The sequence below is a fragment of the Spea bombifrons genome, chromosome 2, assembly GCF_027358695.1.
Source record: "Spea bombifrons isolate aSpeBom1 chromosome 2, aSpeBom1.2.pri, whole genome shotgun sequence".
Classification (NCBI taxonomy): Eukaryota; Metazoa; Chordata; class Amphibia; order Anura; family Pelobatidae; genus Spea; species Spea bombifrons.
In genome coordinates this window covers 138,736,742-138,764,189 of record NC_071088.1, presented here as the reverse complement: position 1 = coordinate 138,764,189, position 27,448 = coordinate 138,736,742, and the positions used below count along the sequence as shown (strand labels likewise).

The 27,448-nt window shown below is 43.9% G+C and overlaps 1 protein-coding gene across 1 annotated transcript in view; it reads right to left on the bottom strand.

The window, feature by feature from the left end:
* The window catches only part of MYO7A (myosin VIIA), a 52,112-nt gene extending 25,028 nt beyond the window's left edge, over positions 1-27,084 (bottom strand). Inside the window, exons 1-24 of the mRNA XM_053456705.1 lie at positions 26,968-27,084; positions 25,441-25,554; positions 24,599-24,751; positions 19,242-19,426; positions 18,422-18,543; positions 17,587-17,729; positions 17,223-17,336; positions 16,423-16,576; positions 15,302-15,378; positions 14,216-14,335; positions 13,870-14,012; positions 13,352-13,562; positions 12,902-13,037; positions 12,221-12,327; positions 9,081-9,218; positions 7,978-8,136; positions 7,464-7,556; positions 6,654-6,748; positions 5,236-5,320; positions 4,584-4,802; positions 2,934-3,041; positions 2,536-2,745; positions 949-1,152; positions 305-481 (exon numbers count right to left, since the gene is read on the bottom strand). Of these exons, the coding sequence (XP_053312680.1) occupies positions 305-481; positions 949-1,152; positions 2,536-2,745; positions 2,934-3,041; positions 4,584-4,802; positions 5,236-5,320; positions 6,654-6,748; positions 7,464-7,556; positions 7,978-8,136; positions 9,081-9,218; positions 12,221-12,327; positions 12,902-13,037; positions 13,352-13,562; positions 13,870-14,012; positions 14,216-14,335; positions 15,302-15,378; positions 16,423-16,576; positions 17,223-17,336; positions 17,587-17,729; positions 18,422-18,543; positions 19,242-19,426; positions 24,599-24,751; positions 25,441-25,554; positions 26,968-27,072 (3,372 nt within the window). The 5' untranslated portion in view covers positions 27,073-27,084. The remainder of the gene's footprint in view (positions 1-304; positions 482-948; positions 1,153-2,535; positions 2,746-2,933; positions 3,042-4,583; positions 4,803-5,235; positions 5,321-6,653; positions 6,749-7,463; positions 7,557-7,977; positions 8,137-9,080; positions 9,219-12,220; positions 12,328-12,901; positions 13,038-13,351; positions 13,563-13,869; positions 14,013-14,215; positions 14,336-15,301; positions 15,379-16,422; positions 16,577-17,222; positions 17,337-17,586; positions 17,730-18,421; positions 18,544-19,241; positions 19,427-24,598; positions 24,752-25,440; positions 25,555-26,967) is intronic.
* Positions 27,085-27,448: the final 364 nt, after the last annotated feature.

The following is a 27,448-nucleotide window of genomic DNA, read 5'->3' as shown; positions in this document are numbered from 1 at the left end:
ACAACTCTCCCCTTCCTTGAATGACATAGAACGTTTACTTTTGTAGAATGACCGACAACTCAGCAACTCCCAGAATGACCTAGAACTTTCATCTTCCTAGGATGACCAAACATATTTCCAAGAATGTCCTACAACTCCTCGCTTCTTAGATTGGCCGACGCCTTTCCTGTCCTAGAACAGCCTAGAACCATCCCCTTCCAACAATTACCTAGAGCTGCCATTTTCCTAAAATGACCTAGAACTTCTTGTTCCCTGTAGAACCATGAATACGCAGAGCCGGTGGGTTAAGGTTTTGGCCGCTTACCTCTCCCTCTCCCTGAAGAGCCTGCAGTTCCCTTTTGTAGGTCTTCTTCCCCAGGGTCTCGTAAATCTTCGTCATCACCGGGATCTTCTCGCTGCCGTCACTCATGGCCGTGTGATATTTTGGTTCCGGAAGATCCCCCATAAATCGGAGAATAGTTATCCAGACGGCTAAAGCAGCCTGAGAAAGAAAAAAAAATGGTAGCCATTGCATGGACTCGATAGCCCAGAGCGCTAAAAAAAGAGAGATTACATACAGGACATTTAGAGGAAGGTGATATTTTTTACTGGAGTGACAGAGATCCTCAGAGGTCTCTTCTTTAGCTGGAAAGACTTTGAGAAAACAAGGGATAGTTCTGCAGCTACTGACCTAAAGATTGTTGTAAATAAGTAGAACAGCCTCCCAGCAGAAGTGGTAGAGGGTAATACAGTGAGGGGATTAAACATGCATGGGATAGACATACGGCTCCTGAATCTAAGACGAGACCGACGGCTGATTAAGGTTTGAGTCGTTACAGCAGGAGAAACGGGCGACTAGACGGGGGGCCGAACAGGGGCTGATCCGCTGTTTGCTTTAAGATCACAATAAAGTCTCTTATTCCTCCAGTATCTTAAGGGGTCTTTAAAGCTTCGTCGCCATCCACCTACCAGCTGATCTCCTTCGTCTTCATGGTACAGAAGCGGCTGCTTCAGGGGCCGTCGGATGTAGGTGTGCGTCGTGGTTCCTTGGAAGTAGGTTGCGGCAAATTTTGCAAACTTGTACTCTGAGAGATCTTCCTCTTCCTCCTCGGGAAGGGGCAAAGACTGGTCCAAATCCTCCTCCTCCATTTCCCCCCGGGTACGCTCCAGATCCTGTGCACAGGGAAGTAACACACATTCTTAAAGATGATTCCAAATCATGTTTCACAAATATTGAAAAAATGTAGTTTTTGACCCATAATAGAGTGTTTTCAGGCGGCTCAAATCTATCTGATCAAACGTCACATTTATTAATACACGTTATATTGGATTTAATCAGCTTTCTCACTCGCCCCTCTTCATACATTACACAGAGTTTACAGAGACAGATAGTGAATAGATACACAGGACTGAGGTTATTGGGTCTGAGAGACCACTGACAATGCCTCGTCCAGGTGGGGGTTAATGAGGGACATATTGGCTTTTTATGCAATTAAGGGAATTTACTGGGGCAAAATGAGAAAAAAACAGGTTATTACTGTATACAGTGCCAGGGGGGGGTTATATTACTGTATACAGTGCTGGGGGGTTATATTACTGTATACAGCGCTGGGGGTGATATTACTGTATACAGCGCTGGGGGTTATATTACTGTATACTGCGCTGGGGGGTTATATTACTGTATACAGCGCTGGGGGGTTATATTACTGTATACAGCGCTGGGGGGTTATATTACTGTATACAGCGCTGGGGGTTATATTACTGTATACAGCGCTGGGGGGTTATATTACTGTATACAGCGCTGGGGGTTATATTACTGTATACAGTGCTGGGGGTTATATTACTGTATACAGCGCTGGGGGTTATATTACTGTATACAGCGCTGGGGGTTATATTACTGTATACAGCGCTGGGGTTATATTACTGTATACAGCGCTGGGGGTTATATTACTTTATACAGCGCTGGGGGTTATATTACTGTATACAGCGCTGGGGGTTATATTACTGTATACAGCGCTGGGGGGTTATATTACTGTATACAGCGCTGGGGGTTATATTACTGTATACAGTGCTGGGGGGTTATATTACTGTATACAGTGCTGGGGTTATATTACTGTATACAGTGCTGGGGGGTTATATTACTGTATACAGCGCTGGGGGTTATATTACTGTATACAGCGCTGGGGGGTTATATTACTGTATACAGTGCTGGGGGGTTATATTACTGTATACAGCGCTGGGGGTTATATTACTGTATACAGTGCTGGGGGGTATATTACTGTATACAGCGCTGGGGGTTATATTACTGTATACAGCGCTGGGGGTTATATTACTGTATACAGCGCTGGGGGTTATATTACTGTATACAGCGCTGGGGGGTTATATTACTGTATACAGCGCTGGGGGGTTATATTACTGTATACAGCGCTGGGGGTTATATTACTGTATACAGCGCTGGGGTTATATTACTGTATACAGCGCTGGGGGTTATATTACTGTATACAGTGCTGGGGGGTATTACTTTATACCTGTACGTCATTATAAGTTGAAAGTTACCTCAAATCCCCTCGGTGCTTGTCCTTCCTGGCCGGGCAGGGACGAAGTGGTCCCGAGGAAACCAAACATTTTGTCCACCATGTCCGAGTCGTTGACCGGTTCATTCCTTGCTTTCTCCATCTTGTCCAGGAGCTCTTTCTTCCTCCGGGCTTCCTCTTTCTCCCTCACCTCCCTCTCTGCATCTTCACGGGCCAGAAGGGCCAGGCGCTCCTAATCATCAAGAATACGGAAAAAAAATGGAGTTTGATAATGAAATATTATTGAACCTAAAGACCTCCTCTGTCTAACCCATTACCCCTCAACACCACAATGCCTCCCTAACACCAATACGACCAGAACCCTTTCCATAACTGTGGCCCTCGCCTCTCTGTTGGGACTGGAAGGAGAAGGCTTCTTACTTGGTGTTTTTTCTCTGCCTCATGCTTGGCTTTCTTGGCGCTCATCTCTTTTTTAAAGCGTTCTTCTTCAGCCAAGCGCAGCTTCTCAGCTTCCAGCCTTCGGTTATACTAAAAAAAAGAGCAACACCAGTTAAATCGCTGTTACTTTACAGATTGGCCATGATGCAGAAGTACCCCACTCCAACATGGTGCGGACGACATGCATCCCCTTTACTAATCACGTCATAAACCTTCTATCCTTCACATCCTTGTCATCATTCTTCCTACAAGTCACCGCCACCTCCCAGACGCACGTCTTCCCCCGTCCACCATTATTCCTCCATCATATTCCTTTCCCATACTATCCAGCTTGCTACATAGTCTTTCTCCATACCCTCATCCTTCCAATATGTCACCATCCATCCCACATCTTATCTTTTGTACCATCCAACATTCTATACATAATTGTCTTCCTCCATATCATCATCTTAACTTCCCTCCCAGTACTATCATCCTTCCTACATGCCACTATCCTTCTTCAGGTCGTTATTCCCCGGACATGACATGTCATTCCCCATATTGTCATTGCTCCTACACGCCATTGATCTTCAAATCTTCTTTCTTCCATTAAAACATCCTATATGACACTATATGATACTATACAATACTATGTGACACTATACAATACTATGTGACACTATATGATACTATACAATACTATGTGACACTATACAATACTATGTGACACTATATGACACTATACGATACTATATGACACTATATGATACTATATGACACTATATGATACTATACGATACTATATGACACTATATGATACTATATGACACTATATGATATTATAAACGATACTTAATGACACTATATAATAATATATGACACTATATCACACTATATGACACTATACAATATTATATGACACTATATGATACTGTATGACACTATATGATATTATATATGATACTATGTGATACTATACAATACTATATGACACTTTACGATACTATATGACACTATATGACACTATACGATACTATATGACACTATACGATACTATGTGACACTATACGATACTATATGACACTATATCACACTATATGACACTATATGATACTATATGACACTATATGATATTATATACGATACTAAATGACACTATATAATAATATATGACACTATATCATACTATATGACACTTTACGATACAATATGACACTATACGATACTATATGACACTACACGATACTATGTGACACTATATGATACTATACGACGCTATATGATACTATATGACACTATATGATATTATATACGATACTAAATGACACTATATAATAATATATGACACTACATCACACTATATGACACTATATGATACTATATGACACTATACGATACTAAATGACACTATATAATAATATATGACACTATATCACACTATATGACACTATATGATACTATATGACACTATACGATACTATATGACACTATAAGATACTATACGATACTATATGCTTTCCTCGGACTCCAGCAGGGTCCATTTCATGGAATAACTCTACCCTTCCAACGGCATTTGAAGCATCTATAGAGCTTCCTAATCCCTGCGTCGTATCACTTTTCTTTACAATGTATCCTAGTCAGCGTTTCCCATACCTCTCCTTTAAGGCGCTTATAGAGTCGACGTGCGATCATGCCCCTGGCGTAGGCCTGGATGGTGTACACAGCCCACAGCCGGTGCCTGAACGCCTTCCGCACCAAGTACCCTCGACACCGCGCCTGGAAACGGGTGACCCGCTTGCGGGCGACGTAGTACTGCTGGTGGAGCTTCCTGGAGCGATAGAGAGCTTGGAGACGGAGAAATCCAATCCTCATCTGGAAGACATTCATATATATTTATATATATATTTATATATACACCGTGTGTGTTGGGTGATATTATCGTTATCCGTGTAAAGAACTGGTTAGAAACTGAAAAACAACCCGGTCTGATAAAAAAATATAAAAAAACATCATTAAAACGTGTAATTCTTTCGAAATAAGTAGAAAAAGTGTAAATATCTTTCACGATAAGTGTCGCTTTTCCATCGTTGTCTCTACGGGTCATTCGGGGAGTCGATCAGACCAAACCCCCCCCCCCGTTACCGGTTACAATGTATCCCCGTATAATGTTACTAGACGAGTCACAGATATATTATCTCAACAATTTATTCATCCATTTATTTTTTGCAGAATGCTGGGGATTACTTTAAAAAAAATTCAACACAAATCTGGATGTAGAAAGTGATGATGAAAGAATCGTTCTTACCAGGGAATAATTCTTCCGGCAGTTATGGCCCCTCCAGTATTTCTGGATTAACAGCACCGACTTCCTGACTTTTAAGAAATTCGATCTACGCGTAGAGAATGATTAATTCATGAAAATAATTCTGTAAATAATGGTCATGATGTCACATCTCGCATCACCCGGTAACAAAATAAAAGCATTGTTATTAATATGCATTTTAGCGGCATATGAAACATTATACAGGGGCCAACACTGACTTATCTATACATTATACAGGGGGCCGGTCACTGACTTATCTATACATTATACAGGGGGCCGGTCACTGATTTATCTATACATTATACAGGGGGCCGGTCACTGACTTATCTATACATTATACAGGGGGCCGGTCACTGACTTATCTATACATTATACAGGGGGCCGGTCACTGACTTATCTATACATTATACAGGGGGCCGGTCACTGGCTTATCTATACATTATACAGGGGCCAACACTAACTTATCTATACATTATACAGGGGCCGGTCACTGACTTATCTATACATTATACAGGGGGCCGGTCACTGGCTTATCTATACATTATACAGGGGCCAACACTAACTTATCTATACATTATACAGGGGGCCGGTCACTGACTTATCTATACATTATACAGGGGCCAACACTAACTTATCTATACATTATACAGGGACCAACACTGACTTATCTATACATCATACAGGGGGCCGGTCACTGATTTATCTATACATTATACAGGGGCCAACACTGACTTATCTATACATTATACAGGGACCAACACTGACTTATCTATACATTATACAGGGGGCCGGTCACTGATTTATCTATACATTATACAGGGACCAACACTGACTTATCTATACATTATACAGGGGGCCGGTCACTGATTTATCTATACATTATACAGGGACCAACACTGACTTATCTATACATTATACAGGGACCAACACTGACTTATCTATACATTATACAGGGGGCCGGTCACTGATTTATCTATACATTATACAGGGGCCGGTCACTGATTTATCTATACATTATACAGGAGCCGGCTCACTGATTTATCTATACATTATACAGGGGGCCGGCTCACTGATTTATCTATACATTATACAGGAGGCCGGTCACTGATTTATCTATACATTATACAGGGGGCCGGTCACTGATTTATCTATACATTATACAGGGGGCCGGTCACTGATTTATCTATACATTATACAGGGGCTGGTCACTGATTTATCTATACATTATACAGGGGGCCAGTCACTGATTTATCTATACATTATACAGGAGGCCGGTCACTGATTTATCTATACATTATACAGGGGCCGGTCACTGATTTATCTATACATTATACAGAAAGGCATAGTCAGGGAGTTGAATTAAAGCGGCATTAGAAGAATAGATCATATGCATCACTCACCTGTCCTTGAACCCTCTGACCACTTTCTGGATGAGGATGACTTTATCAGTGATGGCTTTATCCCGCTCAATCTCCAGAAGCATGTCGTGATGATCCTAAAAACATTCAACATCTTCACCATCAGCGCTGGATCCGGTCCATGTCCCGCTTTAGTCCCCTCTCACCTCCCCTGATGCCCCCTTTTTTTCTAGAAGCTCCCAATGTGGGGTGTATAAGAGTCCTTCGGGGGGGTTAAGATCCGTACCATACGGCAGTATTTATGTATAGCGAATATCCCGTATATAGTGAATATATAATGTCTGAAATGATTTTCAAAGTGCTGCAATATTTTTTAAAGTTGTTTTTAAAACGATCCTGGTAAGGAAACACCATGGTGGGCGTCTGTTACCGTAACTCTAACGCGCTCTCTGCTTCCTGTTGGAAAATCTCCATTTCCCCTGGCTTGACAGATGTAGATCGTGATAAAGGGCATCGCGCGGTCAGCACGGAGGAATCGGATGTCATTAACATTTTCGAGGAACGCTATATGGAGGAACACGGGGGCCGAAAAACCGGGGAGAAGCCCAAGCCCCAAATCCGGGAATCTATTCACTAACCGGCCCAGCCTGGAGCTTCTGCTACAACCTAGCGCTGCCCCGAGTGCATGCGCAGTAAAAATAACTCTTTAAATGCCGCCATAAATAAATTATCCAGGTAATTGTATAAATAGTTATTAGGATTGTCATTGGCCGCCGGAGCTGTCTCGCCACATTGTACAGCGCTGCGGAATATGATGGCGCTATATCAATAAATAATAACAGTGTGTCTCACCTTCAAAAAAATCTTCGTTTTCCCAATCTGCCAGTCGTCATCTCTGCCGAGCACGCACTCTGCGATCCGCTGACACGTCCCCCGGAGGTCTCCCTGCCGAGAACACCCCGGTACTGAGACCACCCTGGGACAGAATTGGCCCCCCCAACATTGTCCGTGCCGTACGTGGCCCGCTGGTTCATTGTGCTTCCTGCCCCCGATCTCGCCCGTGTCGGCACGACGAGAAAAAGTGCCCCCTTTAACTAACCCTCGATAACTTTTCTGCGATTCTGGTTACTGTTATTATTTATCAACGTCATCCCGTCACAAAAAACACAGAAACTTGTAAGAAACTTTTTTTCTGTTTCCGTGGCTGCGCCCTATCAGCGCCTTCCTTCGTGTCAGGTGACCATTAAGTGTTCCCAGCAAAAATGATGATGGTTAACTATTTATTTCTGGGAAGGGTTTCGGCGTTCGGCACAGTTAGGAATGGTGTTCTGCTCCGCCACCGCCAGTCAGAGTCCCCCCCCGGTACCTGTTTGTACGCCGGCTTCACTCCTGGCATTAATACTCTGTACCGGTCCACGAACTCAACGAACGTGTAGCGTATGGGGTACCCGGCCCTGCGGATCCGAATCGTCTCCATCATTCCGGAGTATCTCAGCTGGCGGACACACAGCTCCCGGTCAAACAGCTGCCGGGAGAAATAATGAATGCAACATAAAAGAGCGATAGTAACGGCAACGAACCCTACTGTACAGAACCAGACAAACCCAGAGCCCGCCGGCGGATCGGCCCCATCCGGCCCCCGTCTAGTCGCCCATTTCTCCTGCTGTAACGACTCAAACCTTAATCAGTCGTTGGTCTCGTCTTAGATTCAGGAGCCGTATGTCTATCCCGCGCATGTTTAATACCCTCACTGTATTACCCTCTACCACCTCTGCTGGGAGGCTGTTCCACTTATCTATCTACCACCTTCTCAGCAATAATTCAGCAGCCTGTATGCATGATCTTTAAGTTATTTGTATGGATAACATAAGATATACCACTTATTACCATGCAATAAAAAATATTTGTATATATATATAATTCTGTTCAGAAGAATATAAGCTGAATTCAGAGAGTTTGCCGGGAGGGACCCCGAAAATCATACCCCCCCAGCATCTGAAATGATTTAAGTGGGTGCTTTTATTTAGGGGGTGTGGTTACAGGCATGGCTGGGGTGGGGTATTTGTGTAACTAAGGGGGGCATTTAGAAGAAGAAGAATAATGGGGATTTATTTCCCCCGTTTAATGTATAAAGCCGTTCCCTGCTGTTTCTATACACATTATCGGGGCTTTTAGGGCTGTAGAACCCTGCGATCCCCTCATACCCAGCAAACATTCTGACCTCCTAGAAAAGAGGGGCATCTGGGGGGGAGAGAGGGGCATTGGGGTAGGAGAGAGGGGTGCATGGAAAGAAATAGGAGCATAGGAGGTAGAGAGAGGGGCATCAAGAGAGGAAAGACAGGCATCGGGGGAGGCAAATGGGGCATCAGGGGAGGAGAGAAGGGGTGTTTGCCAAAGAGGGACTAGCCAACTAAACACAGTTTCTTGCACCCCACTCCTGGCAGTCGGAGGGTTAAACCCCAAACTCACCATAGGTTTCTTGTACTCATTGGGTTTGATGCAGCGGACGAAGAAGGGCTGGCAGACGCTGAGCGTGCGCATCAGGAGCTCCAGCGAGCGCTTAAACTGGCTGCTGAGGGTCGGCGAGCGTTTCCGGGTCTCTGCGCCCTGCGAAGAACACCAAACAAATCCAGCTGAGGAAACGGACGGATGATAACAGCGAGAGCGCCTCTTCCTCCTCACCCCATCACTGGAGGGAAATACCCCGGGATCTGAGGGGAAGAGGAAGCCGGGGGGGCCGAACAAAAATACAGCGTTAACCCCTGCAGTGCCACGCGACATGCGCATCGACTGGCTCAGACACGGCACTGAAATCCCGCAGTATCCGCCCTGGCCCTACTGGGGGCCCCAAGGAGCCCATGATATAAAGTGGGAAGATATGAAAAGCCACGGATCTGTAAATAATAACAGAGCGTCTAAAATAATAGATATTAATAAGAATTACCCTGACTGGCCTCACCGCCTACGTTATCTGACCCGGAGACGCTTTAATAACCCATCGCAGAGACCCTAGTGCAGCGACACGCTGATATTATGACTGAAGTCACCTGTATTCAAGCAGGGATTCCAGCTGCGTTATAGCAGAGAGATAAAAGCACCAATCGGGATGCTCGGATATCATTACATCAGAGGAGAATATGAAGGAGACTGTGTGACCCTGAGAAACTGCCCCTTCCCCCCATGATCCTGAGTTTGGGGTGAAAACCATGAGAATCTGCCCATTCACCCGGAGACTGAGTTAAGAACCCCTCCCCCTGCAGAATGTGGGATGTATAATAATAGATTGTAAGCTCACACGGGCAGGATCCTCTTCTCTTTCCGTACCGGTATTTCTTTAGCGTGTGCTAAATAATCTGCTGACTACCACTTCTGCTGGGAGTGCTGTTCCACGTATCTACTACCTCCAAACACTCTAAACAGCAGTACCAGAATGTTCTAAAAACGCCAGCAGCAGCTGATGGGTTAAGCCATGTCCTGGGATGCACTCGGACTGTTTACCCCAATCTGCAGCATATCACGATGATGCAACGTACCGTTAACCCCGCGGAGAAAGGAAACAACAAGCCTATCGCATGCGGACGCTTCCATAATTCTCTCTCAATCGTTTTTTGCCGATAAAAGTAATTTTTTTTGTTCGTGAGCCAATTAAAGCGGACGCCCCGTACAATTATTATTATTTATTGTTCTATATAGCGCCGTCATTTTCCGTAGCAATGTTCAACGGGTGGATGGGACATAACAAGTAATATATAACATGACTATTACAGAAACAACAGGTAAGGAGGGCTCTGATCACAGGAGCTTACAATCTAGAGGGATCTATAGACTGTAAAGACTCAAACCTTAATCATTCGTGTTTAATCCCCTCACTGTATTACCCTCTACCACTTCTGCTGGGAGGCTGCTCCACTTATCTACCACCTCCTCAGTAAAGGTTAGCTGAAATGAGTGAGATGTGAACACATAAGCGATGGTTCCTGCATGAGCTATTGATATTCATGCTAAAGAATCAGAATTCGTTTCATTACGTCCAATTTTAAGGGACTGATGCCTCCCAGCATCGCGCATGAAGGTGACGGCAGGAGAAAGTTTTCCGTACCTTGGAAGGGAGGGTCGATGATTGGCCGAAAGCGGTGCTTGGACAGCCGCAGAGAAACTACAGCAAGAGGAAAGCCGCAAGAAAGACAGGAAAATGCCAAGTGAGATGAAGACTCGACACTGAAAGGACCTCAGACGCTAATGGCGGGACTCGGGGGCATCTCCCATGATGAAGATCTGATGCCTTAATCCGGGTGAGACGGAGCAGGCGGGGGGTAGGTGGGCTCTGGTATCCCATCGGCCCCCGAGACGGAGCGGAGCAGGGGACGCCAGAGCAAACCTACCTCCGGAAATGATTGGGAAAAATGGAAAACATGAATGTACGTAGAGACGGTGTGATGGCGGTGTGATGGTTCTTTCCTCGTGTGCACAGATGTGTCTGAGGGGCTTCTAACTTTTAGTGGGCTCGTGTTCATAGCGTGACGTCTATATCTATACGCCTCACGTAAGATTTCAAGATAGAAGGCATGTCTGAGATTTTGAAAGCTTAGATTCCATCCCATGTATGTTTAAATCCCCTCACTGTATTACCCTCTACCGTTTCTGCTGGGCGGCTGTCCCACTTATCCAATACCCTCTCAGTAAAGTAAAACTTCCTTCCATTTCATCTCAGCCTCTGACCCTCTAGTGTGAGATTCTGGTCTCTTGTTGTAACTTTTCTCCTCCTGTACTTTATTAAATCCCTTTATGTATTTAAATGTCTCTCCCATCCCCTCACTCCCTTCTCTCCCATCCCCTCGCTCCCTCCTCTCTCATCTCCTCGCTCCCTCCTCTCCCATCCCCTCACTCCCTTCCCTCCCATCCCCTCGCTCCCTTCTCACCCATCCCCTCGCTCCCTTCTCTCCCATCCCCTCGCTCCCTTCTCTCCCATCCCCTCGCTCCCTCCTCTCCCATCTCCTCGCTCCCTCCTCTCCCATCCCCTCACTCACTCCCTTCCCTCCCATCCCCTCGCTCCCTTCTCTCCCATCCCCTCGCTCCCTTCTCTCCCATCCCCTCACTCCCTTCTCTCCCATCCCCTCACTCCCTTCTCTGCCATCCCCTCGCTCCCTCCTCTCCCATCTCCTCGCTCCCTCCTCTCCCATCCCCTCGCTACCTCCTCTCCCATCCCCTCGCTCTCTTCTCTCCCATCCCCTCGCTACCTCCTCTCCCATCCCCTCGCTCCCTTCTCTCCTACCATCCCCTCACTCCCTCCTCTCCCATTCCCTCGCTCCCTTCTCTCCTTTTTCCTCGCTTCCTTCTCTCCCATCTCCTTGCTCCCTCCTCTCCCATCCCATCGCTCCCTTCTCTCCTTGCTCCATTCTATCCCATCCCCTCTCTTCTCTGCTCTATAAGCTGTACGTGTTGCGTATGTGACTGTAGGTGTCATGGCTGAGTGTAAGGGTTGTGGTTGTGGTAGGATAGAGTCTCGGAACTTTCTAAATATCTCTAGAAACAGTAATTGTGAGCCCAGGTTCCAGCGGGATGAATCCAGGCTTCTGTTACTTTTATATTTTATATTTAAATCACGTTACCATGGCTACGTCTGCCTGGAAAATCTGTTTGATGAATTTGTTTTTGGAGGAATGGACCAGTTGGATGATGTCTCCGTGAAGAGTGTCTCGATTTTTCTCCAGAAAACCTGAAAATAAGGCATGAAAGGGAAGAAAAAATGACCGTTACAATAAAACGCGTTTTAAAGGAGATCTCCCACTAAATTTTTCTTATTACTTAAAAAATATTTTAAAAAATTGTTTAAAAAAATAACAATAACGCTCTGTTTTCTTTTTTACCCCAGTTGTAGTTTTTTACCCCATAATATAAAGTTTTCAGGCAGCTGCATATCAGCCGTTTGTATGATTCTCGCTCTGTTATCTGACCCCCGATCTACTAAACCCCCCGACTCCTTATACTGCGGAAGTGCTCCAGGAGGTAACCCAACGGATCATCGAGAGAAGCAGAACAATGGAGAAGAAAGAAGAACGAGGAGCCACAGAACAGGGAGAAGGAGAAGAAGCGGAGAACAAAAAGCAGAGCTATGGAGACATGGAGACAGAGAGTGAGGATTAGTGAGGGTGAGTGAGAGTGAGTGAGAGTGAGTGAATGAGGGTGAGTGAGGGTGAGTGAGGGTGAGTGGCAACCCTCTGAGTTTCATCTAAACGGAAAGGGCAGGAAACAAAAACAAAATAAAAACTATTTCCAACCCATGGACGTACCTTTGGTTTCATAGAAGACAATTCCAGCAAAGTGGTTGATCCCAAACTGGGTGTCATAGTTACTCTTCGGGGGGATGTAGAATGTATTAAGCTTATGTTGGGTATTTAATTTATTCAGCATAGTGGTATCGGTGCCCTGAAAGCAAATAACATTTAGCATTAGATACAAGTATCAGTCGGAAGATGGAAGCGCTCACTCAACCAACTATGGGTCCTCCCCGTGGTCAGCCGCTCACTAAAAAACAGATGTATCCCCCTATTACATCATTCATTTTAAAATATCCATGGAAACGGGGGTTCATTTTTTATCTACTACCCTCTCAGTAAGGTACTTTTCTCCCATCGAGGTGTCCATTCAGTCTGCCCAATGCTGGAATATAAAAGCTCCTAAAATATGGGTCAAAGACCTTGGATTTCAGCGCGCATGCACGATAACCTGGTACGCTGTACCTTTGGAAACTTGCTTTCCTCGTCTATAAGCGAGATGATGTTCATGGGTTTAATGGCGATCATGTCCAAGGCGTCCTGGTTGTCGGTGAACTCAATGTGCATCCAGTTGATATTTTCAAGATTATATTCTTCCTGCTCCAACTTGAAGACGTGGCGGACGAAAAACTGCTGGAGGTTCTCGTTGGCGAAGTTTATGCAGAGCTGTTCAAAGCTGCGAAAAGGGGGAGCAGAAAGTTTGAAAAGTTCCACCTTTTCACCCAAATTCTGGGGTTCCAGAGCAGACAAATCATTACAAACAGAGAAAACGAGCTTTATCTCTGCTCGTGGACTCCAATGTTTGAAAGCGTTCCGTATATCTGCAGAACTCGATGGGTTGACTGACGTTGGCCAACGCCAACGCCGCCATCTTCCCGTCAACGTCACCGAGCCACATAGAACAGTGTGACGTGTTCAACTAGATACAATGTTCTTCATTGTTCTACCAAACGTCTAGAAATGTCACACGTGTCACGCTTTACCTGTTTACAGTGAAGTTCTCAAACCCAAAGATGTCCAGCAGACCGATGGACCTCCTGGTGACCTTAGGCTCGTTGGACAGCGGCCTATATATGGCGGCGTTTATCTTTTCTACAATGCACACGAATAACCTTCCGTAGATCCCCTGGAACACAGAGAGAAAGAGAGGAGTAATTCCGGAACTCCCACAAAAGAGCCACCACGTAACTGGTAACTAGGACTTCTTGCAGGAGAAGATCGATTCCGTAGACGCTCCACTAAACCTCAGTGAGTTTGCGAATACAAACATGGGTCCCTATGGGCTTGACGTATTACACCGAGCGGTCTCCTTTTAATCTCTGGACGTACCTTCACGAAGGCATCCCTGACGTCGAGTGCCTGCTCCATGCTGAGTGGGGTGGACACGGTCTCACCTCTGGTGATGATGGTACGGCTGGTGAGACAGTTCATCAGGTCCTGCGGTTCAACCTATGGGAGACGGAGCGGTGGAGAAGGACAGGAAAGTCCCATCAGGCAGGGGCACGCAGTACCAGTACCCTCCACAAGATGTCCCACCAAGCAGCAGACGCCCCACTCATTTATACCGTACAGTTTTGGTAAAAAAAAACTCCCCCAAAAACCTGATTCGATATTTGCACATTCTGAGAGCAAAAAAATATTATTATCTTATTATTTTCATTTTCATAAACCTGACCGGTTGGAAACTGTGGCTCATTTTTATCGGGATTTTCTACAAGTCGGGTTCATTTTATGATCCAAAAATGTTTCTTACGCCATCTTTTAGTCTTTTTTCACTTTTCTTTAGTAAATGACCCTAAACATGGGATATAAAGCTTAATGTGTTGTAGTAACCATGGCAGCCAATGGAATGTTGGCTTAATGTTGAGAATTGTTCTATACAAATAAGACAAATTTTATTTTGATCATTATATTTATTTTTTTAATTAGATTGAGAGTAAAATTCTCTTTCTCCAGCGTCATGTAAAATACTCCACAAAACAGGCGTAAATAAACAGCTAACTGCTCTTTAATGGGAGTGGTAGATAAGTGGAACAGCCTCCCAGAAGATGTGGTAGAGGGTAATACTGTGAGGGGATTAAACATGCATGGGATAGACATACGGCTCCTGAATCTGAGACGAGACCAACGACTGATTAAGGTTTGAGTCTTTATAGCAGGAGAAACGGGCGACTAGACGGGGGCCGAATGGGGCCGATCCGCCTGCGGGTTTTAGGTTTCTATGTTAACTTGCTCAATATCCCCCCCCCATGTTTGTGCATTTATTGTTCCGCTATATAAAGAACAACCTTGTAGTAAAACTGTATTCTATTGGCCAGTGATAACAGCGAGCGATTTAACAAACGTTAACCCCTCGCGTGCCACTAATGACAGCGTTAATTATTAAAACAAAAAACAACCTGCTGCGTGACTCACCTCTAGTAATGTAGCTGCCGTGGTCAGCGAGGTAGAATAGACCACTTCACAGGCGTCCAGGTTATCGTACATGCGCGCTGAAACGTAAGAGCGAGCATTAATAATAAATGTCCCCAGGTAGATGAAGACCTTCGGAGAGCAGCTGTCACCTGGAGAGGACCGGGGGGGGGGCGACCACACGGTCAGGTGTCAAGAGCAACGTGTCCCAACTGTACCTGCGAAGGGTCAAATGTCTATCCTATCCTATATATTTATTTATTTTTTCTGCTAAAGCAGCATTATTCCTTATTCTTCGGATCGCTCTTCGTCTCGATTCATTTAGAGAAATTGTTTTTTTACATTTTATTTTTCAAGTTATTATTTTTTATTACAGAGCGCCAAAAATTGGAGCAAAAATTAATTCTTAAAAAAGACCCAATATAAAAAAAATAATTATAAAAAATATAAAGTATTGTATTTAAGCATAGGCAAAAGTTTTATGTTTCCATGGCAACAACCCTATCAGCGTCTGCTTTTGTGCCACATGACAATTAAATGTGTTCAGATTTAGGAGATTTAGGAGATTGCCAAGGAATATTCTTCAGGAAAAATTCTTGACTCATATTGATTGCTAATGTTATTTTAATAATTTTTGTGCAGATTACATGAATAAAATCAAATTTTTAGGTGCATAAAAACAGAACTTTGATTAAGCTTTTGCACTCTAAGGAATATTATGGAACTAAACCTTTGTGGATTTTTTAAAAATATTTAAAAAAAAAACAAAAAAAAAAACAAATGTGATTTTTTCTTTTTTAATAAAAACAATTACAAAGTAATAAGCTTTTTTTTCGAATTTGTGCTGTATTTGTGCCACATGACAATTAAACATTCCCTGAATAATTATGAACCTGTGTAAAATTTTAAATAACTAAAAAATGAATCCTGAGAGAAATTTCCAGCTCTTCTAATTTGTAAGATTATATGGGACGGCGCCATTAAAATTCCAAAAAATTTATTTTGCAGCAAAAAGTTTAACCAACAGATTTTAACTTTTAGTATATATATTTTTTTCTTCATTGCTGCCATTTAATCTGCCCAGGGTATTTGTGAGGTTTTTTTGTGTAAATTCTAGGCGATACCTTCATAGCGCAGGTTCCCCAGGTGCAATATGGCAGCAAGGAGCCGAGAGATTTCCCAGTTCTCGGTCTCGGTAAACATCAGGACTTTCATGGCTGAGCGGATGTTGGCGTATTCCTTGCTGTCATCTCTTCCGTCGCAGGTTGTGCAGTTACCCTGCAGGAGAAGACCTCATCGTGAAGGTCCAACCATTCATCCAGACGTGAACAGATTCATTTAGAATGTTCTATATACTTTAATAATTACATTGTATCAATTTCAATGCTATAGCACCCGTTCCATAGGTTCTAGGTCTGCTTCTTCCATGTGACCTCCATGTGACCTCCTTCCATATCTACTCCATGACCCTACCTTTGATCTCAGTCTTACCACCTCAACCACTTCTCTCTGATCCCATATCTGTTCACCTCTCTCCAGCTGGTGGCCCTGGTAGCCTGCCTATTTCATACAAAATTATTCATGGGGTGCACCGCTGCTGGCGGCACTACGCCCAGCGCGCCCCTGTGCACCCACGTCATCTGGAAGCAATCAGCGTTGGTGTAAGAACTCTCCACGTCCAACCGAAAACCTCGGGCATGGGGCAACAGCGTGGGTTCTGGTCAGCACAAAACATATTGGCAGCATCTCAATGAAAAGGCACTCTGGGTGTGGTCTACACAGGAAGTGAGTTGAGTATGACCATAAAGGGTCAACAAATGGGCGGGCAATAGTGGAAGTGGACAAGGCCACAATAAAGCCACACCCACTTTTCTCCCAAGTGGCGTTTTAGACCAGGCAAATTAGAAATATATTTGGCACGTACCATACAGAGGTAGTTGTAGTCAGTTGCTTGCCCAAGACTTAACTTTTTCTTCTGTTCCGGGGGCATTCCTTTCAGCATACAGTAGAAGACATGATAATTCCGTTCATCCTGAGCCTGGAATACATAATATTTACTGGCCAACAGGATCAAAGGAGAAATCGGCCCCCTTTCGGCCCATATAGTCGCCCGTTTCTCCTGCTGTAAAGACTGAAACCTTAATCAGTCGTTGGTCTCGTCTTAGATTCAGGAGCCGTATGTCTATTCCATGCATGTTTAATACCCTCGCTGTATTACCCTCTACCACTTCTGCTGGGAGGCTGTTCCATTTATCTACCACCCTCTCCTTTTTTTTTGTCTTCTTTACCTGTCTGCAGACACGCGACTTCTCCAGAAGATACTGTTCAATTTTCGCTCCTTCTATTGCTCCTTTTTTATTGAAATGAATATCGATGTATTTACCAAATCGGCTAGAATTGTCATTGCGAATCGTCTTGGCGTTCCCGAAAGCTTCAAACAGAAAGTACAAATATGGAAAATTTATGAAATTCATTTTTTTTTTTTTAACCCAGGCATTGCAAATAATCCTCAGAAGATTTTAATAATTTTATTAAAATAATGTAAAAAGTAAATATTAAAAATTAAATTAAAAAATTAATTATTATTATTTAATTTTAATGTTTAAATACATAAATTGGAATGCGCTTTTTCTATTTGTATATTAACAACAGATAGTAGCCCACAGAACGCTCTGGTGTTTCCAAACGCTTTACTATTCTCCAGATGCAAATTATAATTTTCTATTAAAGCATGAATTTTAAGCCTTTAATGACAAAGCCCGTACATGTACGGGCTCATAATGCATTGTTTTTAATGGGTTTAAGGACCACCCATTGTCCTTAAGGGGTTAATTTAATGGGGCAATGAATGTTCACGCCACGCACGCCTCACCTAATTACGTACGCGTTCGCATTCACAATAAATGAACCTCTCGACGCAGACGGAATGCTCGCAGCTCGAGTGTTTTAGAAAAGTGCCTCATTTTTTTTTTATATTTAAGAATAATTTAAAAAAAAAAACTTGACAGAAAAAAAAAAATAATCTTAAATTTTTAAAGAAAAAAAAAAAAACTTATTCCCGGCTAGATTTTCCAATGTGAAAAAGGATCGGACGCCGTGAGATATGACCGGACCCTCTCGTACCCTCTAGTATGGGGTTGGCTTCCAGCACTTGCTGCTCTATCCACGAGTGTTGGCCGCTGATGGCCGCCAGGAACTGGAGGATGAGTTTCGTGCTCTCGGTCTTTCCAGCTCCAGACTCGCCGCTGGAAAAAAAAAAACATCACATCCGTCAATACGACGGCCAATCGCCTCTTTCTGTTTCATGGTGTTTAGAATAGCTGGGGTAGCGTATGGGGGGCAACAATTAGGACGGGGGCATTCTATAGGAAACCGTTAAATAATGTTGGCCAGAAGGGTTCATCCATAAAAGTGCGTAGAATTTCAACATTTTTTTCTGCGTAAAATAATTACAGCCATAATAAAAAAAATAATTTATTTTATTGCTGACAAAAAAACCCCATAAATTTTATATCAGATTTTTGGACAAAAATCCTCAGTATTTTCCTGCTCTCTGAACCCAAAATGGCATTTGTGCTCCTTTTATGTTCTTATTCAAAAAACTATTTTCAGAGACCTTTATCCATATCATTCAGGGGCTAAGGCTACGCACCCTGTACCATGTATCTTAAAAAAAAATGTCAACGCCTCAATATCAAAAATGCTGTGTACCAGCGGTACCCCCGGCTACCCCTCCGCTGCCATCGTCTAATCTGCGGAAGTCTGGGATATGACATCATAGCGCCTTTTAAAGCCGTACATGGAGGCTGTGTTGGCTCGGCACAGCCTCCATGGTGTAAATGGGTCGCTTGGAACCAGACCATTGAGCAGAGGGACAGCGGGGGGTGGTTTTGCGCCGTAGGGGGTTATTCCGCCCCGGGCCTGGGCTTGAATATATCACTACCTGATGATGCAGCACTGGTCCTTACTGTTCCGCTGCATGTTAAAGTAGCAGTTGTCGGCTATGGCAAAGATATGCGGCGGCATCTCCCCGATCTTCTTGTTGGTGTAGAGGCGGATCTGGTCCGGGGTGTAGATAGGCAGTAACTGGTAGGGGTTGACGGCAACCAGAATGGAGCCCGTGTACGTCTGCAACGGACGGAAAATGACACGTCGGTGCCGGGAAACCGAGAACAAACATGGAGACGAACCCAGGAGGGGAGCCGAGCGCTTCCCGGGATCAACATAAATACGACTAAAAATAATAACAATAACATTTTAGGGCGTCTTCATCCAAGGAGAAATCTGATTGGAAGAAGGAATTTGGATCAAAAGCAGGAAGGATGGACTTTTTTCAACCTAAATTACTAATTACTAAGTTACTATGTTTATCAGGATAAAATGTATTCAATTTACCCATTTTTATTTTTATTTATTGTAATTTTCTTTTGCAGGTATTGACTTTAATTCTAAAGGGAAGCTAAGATCAGGCGGCAGCCTATGGCAGAGCCAGCATTATCAGCATTATGTGCTTTCGACTGAAGAAACTCCTCTCACATTGCAGGCTGTCACTGGAAGTGTCATGTGATGTCATTTGCCGGTACTCAGTACCAGTAAGGACATGCGCAGCGTGAGCTTGTGTTGGACAGGGACGTCTGGGCACAGATTTCAGATCGCCTTGTGTTTGTTTCCCACGGGGACCACCGGGATCCTTGATCCTCCTGACTGTAGGTAGGCTTCTCAAGAGGTGGACTTCTCTATACTCCTCTGAGACGCCACCACCCACCATTCGGCATCCTCGGTAGTTGCCCATTTCATCAAACTGGGTTCCCGTCAGGTTTAAGCAGCTCGGTTTCCAAGCCAGTTAGTCGAGTCTTGAGAGTCAGAGGAGCCTTGATGAGAGCCGAGCTTCTTGGTGCTACCGAGTCCTACAGAATTCTAGACCAACAGTGGAAGCCCATTTGTGGAACTCAACTTGGAACTCGACGCCGTGTCAACTTTCAGTGCTTCCGGTCCACAGATGAGTTGAACTTGAGCTGTAGTTGAGTCCCAGTCTCGCTCACGTTAGTGAACAAATAACTTCATCCCGGCCAGTTGAGTTGACCGGAACATCCCAACTTGAGTATCATCTCAACCCAACTAGAACCTTCCTATACACAGTATATATATATATATATTTCCATAGCAAGTCCTTCTGGGTCATTGGGGTTATTATAACATCACATAAATAATAAAAGGTGGAAATCCATGAGTGACACGAGGTGCCGGAGGCTCTGGATGAGATGATTTATAAGGCAGGCAAATGGACACCAGTGCAATGCGGCAATGGATTGGGTGGAATGGTGATAATGGACGTTCGTGGGCAATGCTATACAGCTCCATACTTACCCGACCTCCACAGTTAGTCTTAAAAACGAAAATGCATCCAATGATTAGTGAGAATATATAATATATAATAATAATAATATCCATACTCATTTACAGGGGCAGTATCCTTTAGAAATAAACTCAGGAGCCTTTATTATAGATGGAACACTGGAGAGATTATATTACATCTAATAACAAACAAATTAGGTGGTTTCACTTTAAAAATAATTTTTATTCATCCGCAATAATAATGGCCGGCAAATGTATAGATTACGTATTATTTATGGGAGGAGGTTTCTTTACATCCCCGTTGAGCAGCAGGCGAGGTTAGCGTGTACATGCGCATGCTTTCCCCGTGCAGAGACAATGTACTGCGAGAATGATGATGATGAAGTCTGCGCAACGGAGATTTTTATATATATGAGAGAAGATTAAAATTACTAAAATATGTTTTTTTTTAAAGTGAAAACACCATCTTTGTTTTCCAAGTCATTTATTAGAAACCAGCGCTGTATACAGTAATATAACCCCCAGCGCTGTATACAGTAATATAACCCCCAGCGCTGTATACAGTAATATAACCCCCAGCACTGTATACAGTAATATAACCCCCCAGCGCTGTATACAGTAATATAACCCCCCCAGCGCTGTATACAGTAATATAACCCCCCAGTGCTGTATACAGTAATATAACCCCCCAGCGCTGTATACAGTAATGTAACCCCCAGCGCTGTATACAGTAATATAACCCCCAGCGCTGTATACAGTAATATAACCCCCAGCGCTGTATACAGTAATATAACCCCCAGCGCTGTATACAGTAATATAACCCCCCAGCGCTGTATACAGTAATATAACCCCCCAGCGCTGTATACAGTAATATAACCCCCAGCGCTGTATACAGTAATATAACCCCCAGCGCTGTATACGGTAATATAACCCCCCCAGCGCTGTATACAGTAATATAACCCCCCCAGCGCTGTATACAGTAATATAACCCCCCAGCGCTGTATACAGTAATACAACCCCCCCCAGTGCTGTATACAGTAATATAACCCCCCCAGTGCTGTATACAGTAATATAACCCCCCAGCGCTGTATACAGTAATATAACCCCCAGCGCTGTATACAGTAATATAACCCCCAGCGCTGTATACAGTAATATAACCCCCCCAGCGCTGTATACAGTAATATAACCCCCAGCGCTGTATACAGTAATATAACCCCCAGCGCTGTATACAGTAATATAACCCCCAGCGCTGTATACAGTAATATAACCCCCCAGCGCTGTATACAGTAATATAACCCCCAGCGCTGTATACAGTAATATAACTCCCAGCACTGTATACAGTAATATAACCCCCCAGCGCTATATACAGTAATATAACCCCCCAGCGCTGTATACAGTAATATAACCCCCCAGCACTGTATACAGTAATATAACCCCCAGCGCTGTATACAGTAATATAACCCCCAGCGCTGTATACAGTAATATAACCCCCAGCACTGTATACAGTAATATAACCCCCAGCGCTGTATACAGTAATATAACCCCAGCGCTGTATACAGTAATATAACCCCCAGCACTGTATACAGTAATATAACCCCCAGCGCTGTATACAGTAATATAACCCCAGCGCTGTATACAGTAATATAACCCCCAGCACTGTATACAGTAATATAACCCCCAGCGCTGTATACAGTAATATAACCCCCAGCGCTGTATACAGTAATATAACCCCCAGCACTGTATACAGTAATATAACCCCCAGCGCTGTATACAGTAATATAACCCCAGCGCTGTATACAGTAATATAACCCCCAGCACTGTATACAGTAATATAACCCCCAGCGCTGTATACAGTAATATAACCCCCAGCGCTGTATACAGTAATATAACCCCCCAGCGCTGTATACAGTAATACAACCCCCCCCAGTGCTGTATACAGTAATATAACCCCCAGCACTGTATACAGTAATATAACCCTCAACGCTGAATACAGTAATATAACACCCAGCGCTGTATACAGTAATATAACCCCCAGCACTGTATACAGTAATATAACCCCCAGCGCTGTATACAGTAATATAACCCCCAGCGCTGTATACAGTAATATAACCCCCCAGCGCTGTATACAGTAATAACCCCCCCAGCGCTGTATACAGTAATATAACCCCCCCAGCGCTGTATACAGTAATATAACCCCCAGCACTGTATACAGTAATATAACCCCCAGCACTGTATACAGTAATATAACCCCCCAGTGCTGTATACAGTAATATAACCCCCCAGTACTGTATACAGTAATATAACCCCCCAGCGCTGTATACAGTAATATAACCCCCGTGCTGTATACAGTAATATAACCCCTAGCGCTGTATACAGTAATATAACCCCCAGCACTGTATACAGTAATATAACCCCCCAGTGCTGTATACAGTAATATAACCCCCACAGCACTGTATACAGTAATATAACCCCCAGCGCTGTATACAGTAATATAACCCCTAGCACTGTATACAGTAATATAACCCCCCAGCGCTGTATACAGTAATATAACCCCCCAGCGCTGTATACAGTAATATAACCCCTAGCGCTGTATACAGTAATATAACCCCCAAGTGCTCAAACACCACACTGAGTTGATGCTTTATGGCGATGCTAATGAAGTCCGTTCCTCCATAGACTTTCATTAGTCAGAGAGTCCGATTAGGGTGATTAAGACTGAGCCATTCTATTGTTCCCCACAAGCAGTATAATAAGGCGTCGGGGGTTTGTATAGTAGATTGGGGCTCAGATAACAGACCGAGAACTCATACAAATGAGAAAACTTTATATTATGGGGCAAAAACTAGAACAGTCTTGAAAGCATCTCCAGGCGGGTGATTCTGTTGTTTCTCATGGGAAGTATGAGAAGAGGTTTTTGGTAAAATTATCTATTTTATTTCCTGTCCTCAATTTCTCTCCCCAAATTACCTGAACCAACCACCAACAATCAGCAACTTAACAATAGGAGAGAGATCATTTAACGGGGAGGAATAATCCTGCAGATTCTGAGAACAGGAAGTTATGATGGCTGCTCCCATATTATACACATAAGAGGGAGTCTAATATATATATATAGTAATTATTTTAACCTGTAAACACCATTATATCGGTTATTAATAAAATATCAACACAGTAACAGATTAGTGGAGAGGGCAGTCAGGTGGCGTAAGTATTATGAGGTCACAAACCGATGTCTTCTTGGAAACCTAGGACCGTGTTGCCTTATTAATGATTCATGACACTCGTAGGGTTAACTTGCGGCAGACGCCCACTTCACCTGCTTATTAAATGTCACCTGTGTCCGGGGTGTAAATGTAGCTGTCTTCGTATCATTAGCTACATACTAACACATCACGAATGTCAGAGAGGCCCGTGGGCCGGGTCCACACGCAGACGTGCAAAGTGTCTGCCCTACACACGCTTACACTCCCTCTCACACGCGCTCTCATTGTCTCCCTACCTTCTGTATATTGTCTCTTTTTCCGCAGCTCTGCTTCCTTTCTTGCCTATTCTCGTTCTTCTGTCTTCTTTCTTCGTCCGCTTCTCCCTGTTATCAGCTCCAGGCCTCCCGGAGTGCTTCCTCAAGGGCGGAGATTCTACGCACAACCTCTCCCGTGATTGGAGGCGCTGTCCCCCCTGAGGAGCGCCGGAGCTCCGCGGGGCCTGGTTAACGGAGCTGATAACGGGGAGAAATGGACGAAGAAAAAAGGATGAAAGAACAAGAAGAGGCGAGAGAAGAAGAAGCAGAGCTGCGAGAAAGGAGATGGGGACATGGAAGCGGGCGGGGGAGAAGGTACAGTGTGAGTGAGTGTTAGAGATTCCACTCGAAGTCTGTTCCAGGTATCTACTACCCTTTTCTCAGTTTCCCGCTCGGTTTGCCACCCTCTCTTCTCCCATTATACTTACATATATGAGGTGTTCACGGTACCGTATGAGTAGATTACGGAGGATCCCTGCCTCATTGAGGTCGCCCAAGCGGATCATGTCTTCCACTCCATGGATTGAGGTCGGGTGCATTGGTTTGATGTTTGTAGCATTTTGGGGTGAAATCCAGTGTTCCTGGAAAAGGAAAAGCAGCAGCTCATTTAAAATGCAGAATATTAAGAAAAAGAAGTAACAAAAAGCAAAAAAAGAGATCACATAATTACTTTTATAAAACTTATAATTGAGTTTTTTCTGTCGTTTTAGTTCATGTCTCTCCCAGCTTCCGCCTACTTAGTGTGCTTGGCTTAGTTATGGCTCCCTGCTCTATTTTTGTCACTATTTATACCTCCCAAGTGTCCCTGTTAAGTCTGACCAGTCCTTCTCTGAAATCTCCAGGCTGCTCTTTCCCCCTGATATCCCTCTCTCCTCCCCTGATGCCCCCTCTCTCCTCCCCTAATGCCCCCTCTCTCCTCCCCTGATGCCCCCTCTCTCCTCCCCCTGATGCCCGTCTTTTCTAGGAGGTCAGAATGTTTGCTGGGTATGAGGGGATCGCAGGGTTCTACAGCCCTAAAAGCCCCGATAATGTGTATAGAAACAGCAGGAAACGGCTTAATTAAACGGGGTAAATAAACCCATTATTCTTCTTCTAAATACCCCACCCAGTTACACAAATACCCCGCCCCAGCCACGCCTCCAACCACACCTCCTAAAACAAAATTGAAATGTCCGCGGATCTCACGCGGTTTCCATTGTGGTCGGCAAACAAATAATAAATGTAATAATCTGATCATTAACGGGCTTCACGCGGATCCGCGGACACGTACGTTGCCTTCATCATCCAAAACCTGGATCTGGCCGGAGTCGCACAGCTTGACCACGGCTCCAACCGGAACGTCAAATTCCCGACCCGTCTTGAGATCCAACCAGACATAATCGCCCTGTAACCAATCAGAGGAGAGAACATTAGCACATGGCGCAGCAGTATAAATCATGCATATTATAGCCGGCCCTGTATAATGTATAGTTAAATCAGTAACCGCCCCCCCTGTATAATGTATAGATAAATCAGCGAGCCGGCCCTGTATAATGTATAGATAAATCAGTGAGCCGGCCCTGTATAATGTATAGATAAATCAGCGAGCCGGCCCCTGTATAATGTATAGATAAATCAGCAAGCCTACCCCTGTATAATGTATGGATTAAACAGCGAGACGGCCCCCTGTATAATGTATAGATAAATCAGTGAGCCGGCCCCTGTATAATGTATAGATAAATCAGTGACCGGCCCCCTGTATAATGTATAGATAAATCAGTGACCGGCCCCCTGTATAATGTATAGATAAATCAGTGACCGGCCCCCTGTATAACGTATAGATAAGTCAGCACAAGGCCCTGTATAATGTATAGATAAATCAGCAAGCCTACCCCTGTATAATGTATGGATAAATCAGCGAGACGGCCCCCTGTATAATGTATAGATAAATCAGTGACCGGCCCCCCTGTATAATGTATAGATAAATCAGTGACCGGCCCCCTGTATAATGTATAGATAAACCAGCGAGATGCCCTGTAAAATGCACGTCTCCAAACGATTTGCAGCTCTATCCCGCTGTCCCGCCGTGCTCTGTGTCAGTCCTGCGTTTGGGGATATAGCGCTTGGTGGGGACTCCACGGGGGACATAGAGATACATGTTGTGCATGCGCAGCACTGCCAGTGTTGCTCTACCTCCCAGGCTCTGCCCCCTGCACCCTGATTCGTTGTGTAACGAGACCTCCCAAGCCAAAAGTTCTCATCAAAGGGTTAATTATAAGAGGACCGCTACAATGTAACAGAACCCCCCCACCCACACAATTAACATTTTAATTTAAAAAACATAATTTGTACCTTGTACAGCGCTACAGAATATGATGGCGCTATATCGAAAATAAATAATAATAAAACAAATGGCGCGTGTATAAGATATATTTCTCTTGGTTTTTATATTCTTCTGCTCAGTTCATTAGAATTTCATTTTATAGATTTTTATATTTTTATAGATTTTTTTTAATATAGATTTTTTTTATAGATTCTCACGGCCAAATTCCTTTAACAAAATAAGAAAACTGTAATTATTATTAATTATTATTATTATTATTATTTACAGATTCCGCAGCGTTGTGCAGCGGTAGAATTACACTCAAAAATCTTGTAAAATAAAAATAATATTAATAATAATAATGGAGATTAAAAATTAAAAAGTGGAGAATAATTTTAATATATTTTTTATTACATTTTCTACTTTTTTATTATTATTTTTTTATCCCTGGTATAATTTATGTTATTTCAACCCAAACGATGGTAGGAATCTCACCGGTAGCAACGTGCTTGGCTTCACGGCCTGGTTGACGTTCCGCAGCAATGCCCATTTCCCCTGATCTTTCTCCAAGATGTCTTCTACCCCTCGCCGATGATACATCGTGACAACCCCCCCGCCCCCCCAACGCTTCAACGGCCGAATCACCACCACAGACTTTCAAAAAGGAGTCCTGACCATGCTCATGCGCGAAACGGAACCCGCTCTAACCCCTGTCCGCAGAGAATTCCGGGGGTGAGCTCCGTGTTACATACACGACCTCGGGAGATGCTCCAAAAGAACGTCCAAAATGGTCAAAGGAACCCCAAAAAACGCCCAATATAGAAGATTATCATCTAGAGCAAGGACGGTCTCTTCCGGAACACGAGTCTGTTAATGTCTTCTAGACTCTTTTCTAGAATTCTAGAACATCCCAAAGCGCTTCTGTGTTGACGTCCAGAATGTTTTCTAGGACAATGACTTGCTTTTTCCAGAACAC